At 35.5% G+C, this 13641-nt stretch overlaps 1 protein-coding gene across 3 annotated transcripts; it reads right to left on the bottom strand.

Annotated features, from left to right (window-relative positions):
- Nucleotides 1-366: 366 nt before the first annotated feature.
- On the bottom strand, nucleotides 367-11110 carry LOC125652251 (ribosome-releasing factor 2, mitochondrial-like). 3 transcript variants are annotated; one of them, XM_048881298.2, is made up of 8 exons: nucleotides 10849-11110; nucleotides 7631-7759; nucleotides 6822-6902; nucleotides 5406-6214; nucleotides 4883-5152; nucleotides 4044-4407; nucleotides 1791-1957; nucleotides 367-1052 (listed from the first exon to the last, which is right to left on the bottom strand). In XM_048881298.2, exons 1-8 carry the CDS (start codon nucleotides 11072-11074, stop codon nucleotides 756-758), a joined length of 2343 nt encoding a protein of 780 aa, XP_048737255.1. In that variant the 5' UTR covers nucleotides 11075-11110; the 3' UTR covers nucleotides 367-755. The 3 variants fall into 3 exon arrangements, with proteins under 3 accessions (XP_048737255.1, XP_048737257.1, XP_056020586.1); XM_048881300.2 differs by lacking the exon at nucleotides 10849-11110 and adding an exon at nucleotides 8696-8939 and having other exon boundaries at nucleotides 7631-7776; XM_056164611.1 differs by lacking the exon at nucleotides 10849-11110 and adding an exon at nucleotides 8696-8939.
- Nucleotides 11111-13641: the final 2531 nt, after the last annotated feature.

The raw sequence follows: 13641 nt of genomic DNA, 5'->3' as shown, positions 1-13641 counted from the left end.
CATGCTTTCCTACAACACAAACCTAGACAATGTTTGTCATTTAAATAATACCATGCTTCCCTACCCCTACAACACAAACCTAGACAGTGTTTGTCATTTAAATAATACCATGCTTCCCTACCCCTACAACACAAACCTAGACAGTGTTTGGGTAGCATAATGGTAAATGCACTCATTTTTCACTGCTGCCACCTACGTTTATTCCTTGCTACCCATTTATATACACTGGCTTCCTCTGATTATCTATCCTCTGAATACTCTGGTTTCCTCCCACACAAGTGACCTCTTTGTACCAATACCCAAGCAAACAAGAGGCACTAATATAAGTTGTAAGCACTTCTTCATTGATTGTCGTAAAATAAAACACTTATTTTTTCATTTATTCAATAGAAATGTAAATCATCATTTAGTACCAAATATTCTATTCAACATAATTATACATCCATGATGTAATATACTGTAAAAGTAGTTATTTATGCATGGGGGAAATTTACACTAATTACGCAGTCATGTAATAAGTGCGTAAATTTCCTCCACACGTATAGTAATAAATAATTGATATACATGTATATGAATTATATACAATTAACACATATTTTTCCCTCATATGTAATCATGGACATAGAAAATCGAGTACTTGACCCCCAGCGTAAATAACCACTTTTACAATATGTTTATGATAATGAGCACTGAATCTGCTCAGAGCATCTTCCAAAGATCTACTAAAGGACTCTCTGTCTGTTCATAGTTTCTACTCACTGGGGAGAATTAAATATACTTGGGTTTACCGGAAACCCAGTCACTTCCTCGATAGCTTTATTTTTCTCCTCCTCATTCATTTCTTCATAATGAGAAAATTCCATACTCAGAGATGTCTGCCCATGTGTAATCTTTCTGACTGAATTTGAGTAGTGACTTAGCTCGGAAAGAGGCACAGTAGCCTGAATGATCTTTGTGCCGTCCTTGGGAGTCTGGTGGACGTGCTCTATCATGGCACGTCTGCTGGACAAATCATGGAGGACTGCTGAGGAATACTCCTCATCTGTGCTGATCTAATGGTCAAAATAATTGTATATGGTAAATCTCAAAATCATTCAAAAAATGTAGAAAAGCCCTAAATTTTATGTCAGATATAGCTAATCTAATGACAATTTTCAAGTCATCTTAAGCATTTCAAGTAATGCTTTTGTATGCATATATATACAATTTAAGGGCAAAGCCCAGAAAATATAAAGAGTCTTGCACATCTAGAAAGTAAAATATCCTAACTATTATTACATTTCCATTCTTATATGAAATGAACAACAATCTGGGTCCCATTTAATATAAAATCTTAGAAATCACAGTCAATAATTTTAACATTTAATTTCCCTATCTATTTGTATGTAAAACTTTGATCCCCTATAGTGGCCCCACTCTAACCCCTGGAGACCATGGTTTTCACAAACTTGAATCTACACTAAGTCAGGAAGCTTTCATGCAAATGTAAACTTTTCTGGCTTGGTGGTTCTTGAGAAGAGTTTTAAAGATTTTCCCATTATATTTCTATGTAAAATTTGATCCCCTATTGTAGCCCCATCCTACCCCTAGGGGCCATGATCTAAACAAACTTGGTTGGATCTACTTTATACCAGGAAGCTTTCAGGTAAATCTCCACTCTTATGGCCCATTGGTTCTTAGGTATCTAAACTTGTAACATTTATGAAGAAGAGAAATATGGCAGCCGTCGTCTAACATACACACCTCTAGTAGTTTATGATTTTTATGGATAGCTTATTGATTGTCCCTACCTCCAGTTTCATTATGGGTTCCATAAGGTGGAGTGTGGCTTTCCTCAGGGCAGCATGGAGACACTTTGAGGCAGCTGCTGCAGCTACGTTTGGAGAAGCTTCCCAAGATAAGTCCACACTGTGGAGAACTACACCCACATTTATCACCGGAAAATTCAAAATTGGACCTACAGGAAAAAGGTTCAAACGTTTAAGAATATTTCGTTTTATTTTCATCAGTATCTCTCAAAAGTTTATTAAATCATAATAATTTTATCAACTTTAAAGTGTTTGAAGTTAATTTTATTTTGATTCTCTATAATATTTTCAGAGATACTGATGGAATGAGACATAGTATCCAAAATTGTAAACAACTACTAAACTTTATTGGGGTAAACATTTGAGCCACCAACTTTTCAGTTACAGTTGGAATTCCAATGCATCTCATCATCAATATGATAGTTTGACAAAACAACACACCTGCTGGCAAACAAGTTTTAAAACATGATTCAGATGACTGACAAACTCTGAAAAGAAAAGCTCACTTGAGCATAATTTTTGTATGAGGTATATAAGAAAACAAGAGGCCCACAGACCTTATCGGTCACCTGAGTACTAGTGAAATGTATCACTACTCCCAAGGGCTATGAAATCTAGAAAAAATTTCTGTTCTGAATATCTAAGCTAAATTCTAATGTTCAGCAACAGTATATAACAAGATGTGTTCTTAAAACTTCAATGCCCTCAAAAGTACATACACTGATGAAAGGCTTTACAAAATATATGTGTATTAACATTAAAAAAACCCTGGGTTGTGAAATTCACCATTTTTTGTACATCCTTTTCTGCTTTTCCTAAGTATGCATTTAGATTTTATAGAGTATCTGCAAACTTAAATAAGTCATTCAAATCATTAATATAATATAATATAAATGGACCCATCCTAGAGTCAAAACCCTGGGTTGTGAAATTCACCATTTTTTGTACATCCTTTTCTGCTTTTCCTAAGTATGCATTTAGATTTTATAGAGTATCTGCAAACTTAAATAAGTCATTCAAATCATTAATATAATTTTGACACCACCCTGAAACCAAACCCTTACCCCTAGGATCATGCAATTTACAATTTTGATAAAAGACTACCTACTCCTTCTAATTATCCATTTAGTTTCAATTTAGTATAAATATTCAATAGCACCAAAGAAGATGTTAATTAAATATTTTACACATAAACACTATATACTAAGTTTAACCCTGCCCTGGGGTCAAAACCCCTAACCTGAGGATCATGAAATTTACAATTTTGGTAGAGGCCTTCCTGCTCTACATCATTGTGCATTTAGTTTTCCTTAAACAGGTACGGTTCTAGAGAAAAAGATTTTTTTTAAATGGTCAAGGGTGCAGGAGTCCTGAAATTTATAATTTTTGTCGCCCTTGTCCCAAAGATGCTTCAAACCAAATTTGAAAAGAATTGGAATAGTAGTTATCAAGAAGTTAAAAATGTTCAATTGTTAATGCATGACGACGGATAACAACCAATTGCAATAGGTCACCTGAGTTTACTCAAGTGACCCAAAAATGCTTCACTATTACATAAATCTATTTGTAAAACAAGATGCTTGAAAAATATACCCTCCTTCTCCAAAATCACAATATACAGCACTACACACAGAAGAATTAAATGTGCATGGTGAAAAAAAGCACCACACTTATATGTCTCTAGTTTTCTGGATGTTGATGTGTATCAGTCTAACAAGTATGAAGTCTTTGGTGGGAAGTACAAGATGTGAGAGACATAAAAACATGTCTGACCTGGTAGTGACCTTGACCTTGGACATACTGACCTTCCAAGTAATAGGGATCATCTGCAAGTTGATGAGTATCAGCCTACCAATTAAGAAGTGTGTGGGGCAAAGCATTCTGCAGATATCCATTGTACAAGATGTGGGAGATGCATTAAAAATATGCCTGGCCTGGTAGTGACCTTAAATTTGAAGACACTGACCTGCTGAGTGGTCAAGATCATATGCACATTGAGATGTGTATCAGCCTATCAAGTATGAAATTTGTGAGGTAAAGCATTCTCCAGTTATACAACGCACAAGACATAGGACCGACCAACAGACATATCCGCAGCAATATGCTCTTCCTTTTCTGAAGGGAAGCACAAGAAGAAAAATAGTCCGAGAACTAAATTATGAACTTTTTATGGTAAAAAAAATAGCAGCTTTTTATGCAAGAATCTACATGTAAGGATTAGCGTGGCCGACTTACCATATGATAAAGCTGATTTGATCCCATTCTCAATAGCAGATTTGTACGTCTTTCTAAACTTAAAAGATGTCATAAAGTCCTCTTGACTGTGTGGATCATAGGATATGACTTTTCTATTGTCCAGTTGTTTGCTGGGTTGAACTGTCAAGGCTACTGTGGCATGCTGCTTCTTTCCACCAATGACGCTGCCCAGGGTCTCAGAATGAGTGACTGGTTCTTTAATCGTCTCCCTGTAGGCAATCTGTAGGGGACCCATATAGGCATCAACCTTGAATTCCGATAATATTCTGTGTTTAATGACCTCTAAATGCAGTTCTCCCATTCCAGATAGAATAGTTTGACCTGTTTCTTGGTTCACTTCCACCTACAAAATAAATATCAACAAGGGTAATTATATTATTCATAGTTACATACTCACTTAGAGGGGTTGCTCTTAGTTACACAGTCAGTTTGGTTCATACTACGGTATCATCCAGGGTGGAAATGGAAATCCGTATTGGGCAAGGTGAAGCAGAGAAAATATATGGGGTCCTTGAAAAAAAAATCATACTGTGCTAGGCATAATCCATGCTAGCGGCAGAACTGAAGCTCATTGAGAAAATATTGGGACAGATTTTGCAGGTTTTTATGATTGAAAAAAGAAATTGCCAGTCTTATCAAAGATACTGAAATTACAATATAAGATAAAACAAGATGAATTTGGGTAATACTTGATATCCCCAGTCAATGCATCAACAGTACAGAAGCAACAAGTATCAAATGGATGTAGCGAGTTTCCACAAAGTCATCAAGTACGAATAATATTAAAAGAAATCAAATATAGACTACAACCAGTATACCTTAAGACTTGGATCTTCTCTTTGCAGACATGCCAAGGCCATGTCAAGGTCATTTTGGTAAGCCAGTGATGGAGGTTCCACAGAGCAGAAGTAAACAGGGGAGGGCACTTGTAGACCAGCCAGCACCACTTCATTGTTCAAATTGTCGTCATAGCTACCATCATGATGTGACTCTTCTGCTTCTTCATGTTGTTTGTGTTCTGATTGTCTCAGTATGGGATTTAGCTTGGCCAAACCTTTTGTGGAAGTGATAGTATCACCAGTTCTGGTCTGCATATATATAAAAAAAATAATTCATCAGATACGAAAGATTGGATTCTGATTGAATAAACAATTTCATGTATTAACCAGTAACTACACGTCGATTGGGATAAAAAATGAAACTTGAAAGGCTCTATTTTACCATTCAGTACTGTAACAGTTACAGGTACACTTGTACACAATCAGCAAAAATGAAAATGAAAAAATGAACATAAGATGTGGCTCTTTACTTTCCTACTTTACTAAATACATTTAACCATACCTCTTGAAGCCCAGGTACACAGACAATATCCCCTGGTCGAGCTACAGATACTCTGCTATAATCATTGGCTAAAATTCTGGACAGTGATTTCACCCTCTCTTTACAATCCCTATTGATGTTGTGAATATCACTTCCTGAATTCAAACTTCCCGAGTAAATCCTGAAAAAGGTTTGAGGATTTTTTTGTCGATCATGAATAGTTTTGAAAGCATATGCACAAAGATCCGATCCATAATATTGAAGAAATGGAAACTCTCTATCATTCGGACTGGGTAGATAGTCATACACAGCATTCATTAAAAGTTGCACTCCTTTGTTTTTCAGTGAAGACCCACACATTACTGGTGTAAGTTGTCTCTTGATAGTGGCATGTCTTAGAGCTTTCTTCACATCTTCTGCTTTAATTTCATCCATACTTTTTGCTAACAGAACCTCATCTGCAATTTTTTCATCTGTGTCACTTAACTGACCAATCAAATTTGTTCTTTCTTTTACTGCGTACTCCCAAAATTTACCGTCATCTTTCTCTGTGAGAGGCAAAATTGAGAACTTCCTTCCATCTGGAGATTTTGCTAAATCCCATTCGTATTTTACCATATCAACAATGTCTACAAGTCCTTTGAACTTATGTTGGTCAATACCATAAGGAAAATTAATGAGAAATGGATCTGTGTGCAATTTTTGTCTGATGGACTCTAAGCACAAACCCACACTGGAACCCATTTTGTCCAGTTTGTTCAAGTAAATGATGGAGGGGATGTTATGCTTTGTGGCCTGTCTCCAAACAGTAACTGTCTGGGCTTCTACTCCTGCCATAAAGACATGAAAATAGAAAAATAAATGAGAAGTTTTAAGAAATTTGATACATTGTATATCTTTTGGAAATTTTTTTAAGATTATATTGTGTACTTGGAAATTACCGGTACAGGATTAATATAATTATGGTTTCAAAAATATTTAGCCATAACAATATATTCAATCAATTCTTTAGTGCTTGCTATCACAACTTATACTTGAAAAGTCGTCATGATGTTAGATTGATTGATTGATTGAATATTGTTTAACGTCCCTCTCAAGAATCTTTCACTCATATGGCAATGTCACCACCGCCAGTGAAGGGCTGCAAAATTTAGGTCTGTGCTCGGCGCTTACGGCCTTTGAGCAGGGAGGGATCTTTATCATGCCACACCTGTTGTGATACGGGACCTCGTTTTTTTTCCGGTCTCATCCGAAGGACCGCCCCATTTAGTCACCTCTTACAACAAGCAAGGGGTACTGAAGACCTATTCTAACCCGGATCCCCATGGGAATCATGATGTTAGACAAAAATAAGAAAGTTTACAAGAATGGTAGTGAAGCGTTTTCCATTGAGCTGAATATGAGAATTCACATGTACAATATACTTTGTTACAATACCTGCAGAAGAATCCAGAATTGTGACAGCCCCATCTAACACTCTCAGAGCTCTCTCTACCTCAATTGTAAAGTCAACATGTCCTGCAAAACACAGTTAAAACTGATGTAATTGAAATTTGAATTAAAGGGATAGTAAAGGCCATTTTCTTCAATTTTTCTGAAAGAATTAAAATAAGTCCAAATCACTCATACGAGTCATTTTCTGCTAAAAATAACAATTTTATTTATTTATCTATATTTATTTCCAATTCTAAAATGATTATAATCTTGAAATTATGTCCCCTGAATTTTTACTTTCCTGGACAAAAATTCAATCTGATATACAAGTTGGCTCCTGGTGTAACTTTTGACAAACATGTAGTCATTTCAGAGTTGAAAAATATCTTTCAAATATATTTTTAATCATATTAGAAAGGAATAAGATGATTTGGAGTGAGAGAAAAAAATTCACCAAAATGAGCTTTAATACATGTATCTCTTTAAACTGTTTTTACCACTGGATAATGAAATTTTTACAAATCAAATAAAAATGTGTATATTACCTTACCCATGTATGATATGACAAATCTATCTAATAGCATATCAGTACTGCAAAGAAAGACAGCTTTGTTTCATGCGAGAGAAGTCACCAGCTTAAAGTCAAGTGTCATAAATTTTGACCTATGCCCGTAGCAGTGAGGATTCTGTACCCTGACACAAGGCCTCCATTTTTAAGGTCATATCTTACGGACCTGTGACTTTCACTTGTTGCTGGGACACAAGAAAAAATGCGGCAAGTGTATGTCATGACTACACTGATAACAAATCACCTGGAGTGTCGATGAGGTTGACTCGGTGTTTTTTCCAGTGATATGTCACAGCTGCTGAGGTGATAGTTATTCCCCTGTTCCTTTCCTCCTCCATGTAATCAGTGATGGTGTCTCCATGATCAACATCACCTGCAGAGAAGCTACGCCTTTTAAATAAACATTCCTCATTAAAAATCCATGTTTTCTTCCTGACACAGGCTGGGCCATTCTCAGGTGAGAATATGACCTCTGGGCGGAATATATTACTATATATATATATATATATATATAGATAGAGATAATAGTTACTTTTCGCGATGATCGGTAAAAGTATAGGTAAAAAAATAAAAATGAAACACGAAGACGTTTAGTAAAGCTTTAGCGCTTTCATTTCAAATCTTCACAAGCTTTACAAACGTGTTTCATTTTTATTTTTTACATATATATATATATATATATATATATATATATATACACACACACAATATTTATATATACATGTATATATATATATATATATATATATATATATATATATGAAATCGTTCCCGTAACATCACATGGTTTAACCCCCCATATGATAGTAACGTAAAAACAAACTTGGGTAAACAGTTTCTCAAAATTATAGATGAGTGTTTTCCGATAGGCCATGTTCTACGCCCGATTATCAACAGAAACACTATTAAAATATCATACAGTTGTATGCCATCCATGCAAAATGTAATTGACTCGCATAACGCTTCAATCAAACAAGTGCGCCAGACCGGAGATACATGTAACAGGTGTAATTGCCGAAACAAAGATCAATGCCCGCTCAACGGTGAATGTCGCGCCCACGGAATTGTGTATTTAGCTAGAGTCAGAGCCGATAATGGACAAGAAGAGAGCTACGTGGGACTAGCAGACACCGAGTTCAAATTAAGATACGCCAACCACACTCATTCATTCCGTAATTCCACGAGAAAGAATACCACCGAGCTCAGCAAATTCATATGGACATTGAAAGACAAAAATATTGACTACAAAATCAAGTGGGAAATTTTAGGAAAAACATCATCATACTCAAACATTTCAAAAAAGTGCAACCTTTGTATTCTAGAGAAATTCTTTATAATATGTCATCCCGAAAAATCTTCATTGAATAAGCGTTCAGAACTTGTCAGCACTTGCCGTCATTCCCATAAATTTCTATTTACTCAATCCTGTGTGTAATCATGCTTAGCAACTATCCAGTATGTTTCTGTGTAACATATCCTCAGCCACGCGGATGTTTTTCGTTAGATGTCATTTTTCTCCCGATGCGTGAGGGGAAACCATCCCCTTACGAAACAGCCTGTAGAGAAATAAATGTTATGTGATTGAACTCCATCTGATCGTCAATTTATGTAGCTCCGTGAGGCCACGTCGAGCACTCTAGAAGATTATATCGGAGATTTATCCCACTATATATATATATATATATATATATATATTATATATATAATCAATACATCTTGATATGTGCATTAAGAATTGATTATTTGTTCATCAAGTACCCCTGGGTCATCCCCACCCCCTCAATCTATGATGATTGCTCAAATATCGTCAAAACAGATGAGATCCTCACCCCTATATCATATATATTTGCTGCATATGACAAGATTCATCAAGTATTCTGTTGGGCAAGTGCCCTTGGTTCATCCCAACCCCTATCACCTTTTGATTGTTCAAATATCTTTGCATATTTTGAAAGACCATTTAAACAGACAGCTTTTAAAATCTCTAAAGTTAGGGATAAGAGGGTGCATGTTCATAAAGCAATTCCCAACACTATCACACTATCCTTAGTCACTAGACTGGATAATATTCATATAAACACAAGCATGGGAATGATATTGTAGTCATAAATATACATGGTTTAAAGTAAAATGGAAACACTAAATGGGACCAAAAATTACTCTATTTTCATACACTGTATACTCACAATTTTATCCACAAATATTTTTGATTTTTGTTAGATCTGCATTCCAGGCTTTTCGGTTTCAGTTTATTTAATTAAACTATAATTATTAATTATTTAATTACACTTCAAATCTATAACATGTGCAAAATAACACAGGGATTTGTCAGCAGCAATCAGCAAACTTTAACCTGTGATAGTTAGATATAATATTTGCATCTATGTCACACATTTCCTCACCAGAAGAATAACCAAATTACTCCTTGCAGATGTTTTTAAGTTACTATTATTCAGGTGAAGATGTTGGCCTAGCCTAGTGTGGTGCACCTGTCTGTTTTCGGAATAATGAGCATACAAGAGCTTAAACTTTCCAAGTACTGATTACAAGGTGGGTCAATGAATATGAATGACACTTTGGATATATGTATTTACAGGCATGAACTATCATCCCAGAAGTGTTTTTTTGATGATACATTGGGTGTTTTCGGTACTTTTTTTTCTTTTTTGGTATTTTGGGGGATTACCGGGTGTTTACGGTAATTCCACGGACCCCCTAAAATGTATGGTTCCACGGACCCCCTAAAATGTATGGGGGTGAAACCCACTTCCCTTGCCCTTTGGAAAATTTATGGATCTGCTCAAAAACATGTAGCTGTGCTCTAACAGTATGTCCGTCAACATTTCATAGAGGGCGAAGCCCTCTCACGGCACGAAGGGCTGTGAGAGCGGAGCTCTCCCTATAGGTAACACATATATTTATGTTTAAAAGGAAAATATAGGAAAACAATGAAAAATTAAACCATACCTATGGAACTTGAAAATTTTGGTACTAATGGCATCGATTCGAATACTATCGCGTGGACATGTATTTCTCCATTTTGAATCTCGTCTACCCTAGTTCACGTCGTTCTGAGATGTTGCATAAAATTCGTATAAGCATGTAAATCTTATTTTCTTAATCATATATCATCACTCCACCATTAACGCCATGTTTGTTGTTGTGATTCAAACGCTATGTTCATAAATTTGCTAAATAACGACTCTGAATATGACGTCACAATGTACTGTTTACATCAATTGCGTTATATTTCCCGCGTTCAATATATAGGCGGATCAAAATTAGGATGCTTTGATACAGCTCCGTCCTCGTGCTAACTTCGGGTTGTTTTTGTTCTGTTTTGGATATAGATACTAATGCCAAAATTTGTTTGCTTCGCCCTCAAACACGGTCACGCCGTAAAACATATTAATTATGTAAGTACAGTATATGAGAAGTAAAAATATAATACCAAAATATTACCCAGGTGTTTTGTAATGCCAGAGTAGTACAGTATTCTTTCAGTCGTCGTCGTTTTGCCGGCGTCGATGTGAGCGATGATTCCGATGTTTCGCAAGTCTCGAATATCCTCTATATTTTCGGCATTTGGACCACCTACAGACTGTGTTGCCAAATTTCTGCACGTGATACTTTTCCTTAAAGACCGGTTTAAATACGATCTAAGCAATGTCATATTGACTTTGCTCATTCTCGTGGTTAAAGACACCGCAGGAAATCATATATCGTCACTAAATTTAAAGCCGAATCGGACGTCGATGACCCAGAATAACCTACACCACAGGTGCTTGGGTCATAATATATGAATACACATCTAACCTTATACATATGTAAATAATCGATTATTTACATATGTAAAAGGTTAGATGTGTATTCATATATGATGACCCAAGCACCTGTGACCTACACGAGTTGATTTAATTATTATCATTTTTTTTTTTGGTCTCTCGAATGCATGTCAACAATGTCTTGTATACTCCTAAAGTCCAAAATAACTCAAAATAAACCCCTTTTAAAAATCAGGGCCGTAAATTAACCTTCAATTTGGAGGAGGCAGGAAATTAGGCGGGGGTCTGTGCACACTGAACACGTTTCGTGCAAAATCCTTGATTCTAGGGCCTTCTAAGATGTTACTTGACTAACTCATTCTAAAAGAAAGATTTGGAATGCTTTTTAAGGGAGGTATCATGTTCTTAGTTATTGGAAACAACATAAATTCTAATGAACTTTAAATTTTAATTTTTTTGGCTCAAAAGTTGGAGGAGGCAGCTGCCTCCTCCGCCTCCATGTAATTTACGGCCCTGAAAATCATAACCCTCCCTGGTTAAATTAGTTTTTATTGGTGTACAAGAGAGAACCCAGATACAATGTACCTGGGAAGTCTGTTGACATGCATTAGAGGAGAAATTTTAACAACAATAAAAAAAGTTTGAAATCAACTCATGTACATATGTAGGTTATTTGGAAAGGGGGGGGGGGGGGGTGTGAACCCGAGCACCTGTGGTTCTGTTATGACAGGGTTGTCTGTAAGATTTTTTCTAGATGAAGTTTATGAACAGCTCGAGTCCCTAAAAATTTGATGAGTTCTCTTTGTATTCAGATAATTTACCTTCAAGAAAAATGAAAGCAGACAAAACATAGATCTGCTTTAACTTGATGTGTTTTCCATTTACTTCACATTTAACATAAAGAAGAATTTAAGCTAAAGTAGAACAACATACGCTGGTATTACAGAACTGTATTTACCTCAGTGTGAAATACAGTACTATTTTAAAAATATTCATATCGCTGCAATTTCGATGATCATCTGAAATAATCTCCTTCACTCCTTGATAGCATTGAACTTTTTCAGGCAGTTGCTAATGGTGAAATCAATTGTATCAGCTTGTGTGTTTGGTCCTAGTCTGCTTTTCAGGTGTATCTTTGTTCGGTTTTGGCATGAAATCCCACACAGGTGACTGAGGACACAATTAGGAAACCAGGCTTGAGTTTTAATAAAGTTGGGTTTTTTTTTTCTTCATCTAAATGAAAATGGTTGCCTTATTAATGCTTAGATAGAAAATGAAGACAAACATTCCCTTCCGTCATACTCGAATTTTAACTACTTTTGAACACATTTCATTCAGTAAAACAGAAGCGCCGTATCAATAGCCCCAGTATTTAATTATTTCAAACACTTTTTAACCTCAAAGCAGGCACATGAATGTGTAATTTTGGTGATTAAATATATGCAATTATTGTCTTGCAAGATAATAATTCTTCCTTATAAAATTTCTCTACACTAAAAGTGGTTATCTAACGTAGTTTTATTAGGTTTCTCTTGTTTATATTCAAAATAAATGTTTTTATTAGTCATTAAAGACGTTCGCACCTGATATTTGGAGTAATGTCAATATTTTGGGAAGTATATTTTTTTATTTCCACATTGAAGGAGAATTAAGAAATTAAAAAAAATAACTGGGATCGCAACGCTTGTTATTGAGTTATAGTGTTTCTAAACATGACCTTTATGCACTTAAAATTTATTCAATCAAATTGAATCTGCACTATGTCAGGAAGTTTCCATATTTTGAAATTTTCTGTCCCAGTGATTCTTGAGAAGATTTTCTCTATATAATTTGATCCCCAAGTGTGACCCCCACCCTTACCCCGGGGATCATGATTTTGATAAACTTGAATCTGCATTACTATTATGTTTATTTATACATACATTGTATTTCATGTTTCCCTCTGGTAACTAAGAAAGCTGTATTATTCCATATATGAACCTCTGACGATTTTTCTTGCATGTACATTGCATTATATTTATTGTACCTCATGTACCGTTTAACATGGTTTGAGCGAAATAAATCGAATTGAATTGAATTGAATTGAATCTGCACTATGTCGGAAAGCTACCATGCAAATTTTAACTTGTCTGCCCCAGTGGTTTTTGATATTTTTAAATGACCCCACCCTATTTTTGCATTTCTGTGATTATCTTCCTTATGAATGGGGTATGACCCTTCATTTAAAGAAACTTGAACCCCCTTCACCCAAGGATATTTGTACCAAGTTTGATTGAAATTGGCCCAGCAGTTATGGAGAACAAGATTTTAAAAATTTGTCAGTGTATTTTCGCTATTATAATTATATCCTTGGAGAAGAGCGTTGCCCCTCATTTGAATAAACTTGAACCCCCTTCACCCAAGAATGATTTGTGCCAAGTTTGGTTGAAATTAGCCAAGTGGTTCTGAAAAAGAAGATGAAAATGTGACA

The sequence above is a fragment of the Ostrea edulis genome, chromosome 5 (assembly GCF_947568905.1).
Source record: "Ostrea edulis chromosome 5, xbOstEdul1.1, whole genome shotgun sequence".
In the NCBI taxonomy this organism is placed as follows: domain Eukaryota; kingdom Metazoa; phylum Mollusca; class Bivalvia; order Ostreida; family Ostreidae; genus Ostrea; species Ostrea edulis.
This window is presented reverse-complemented; position numbering and strand designations above follow the sequence as displayed.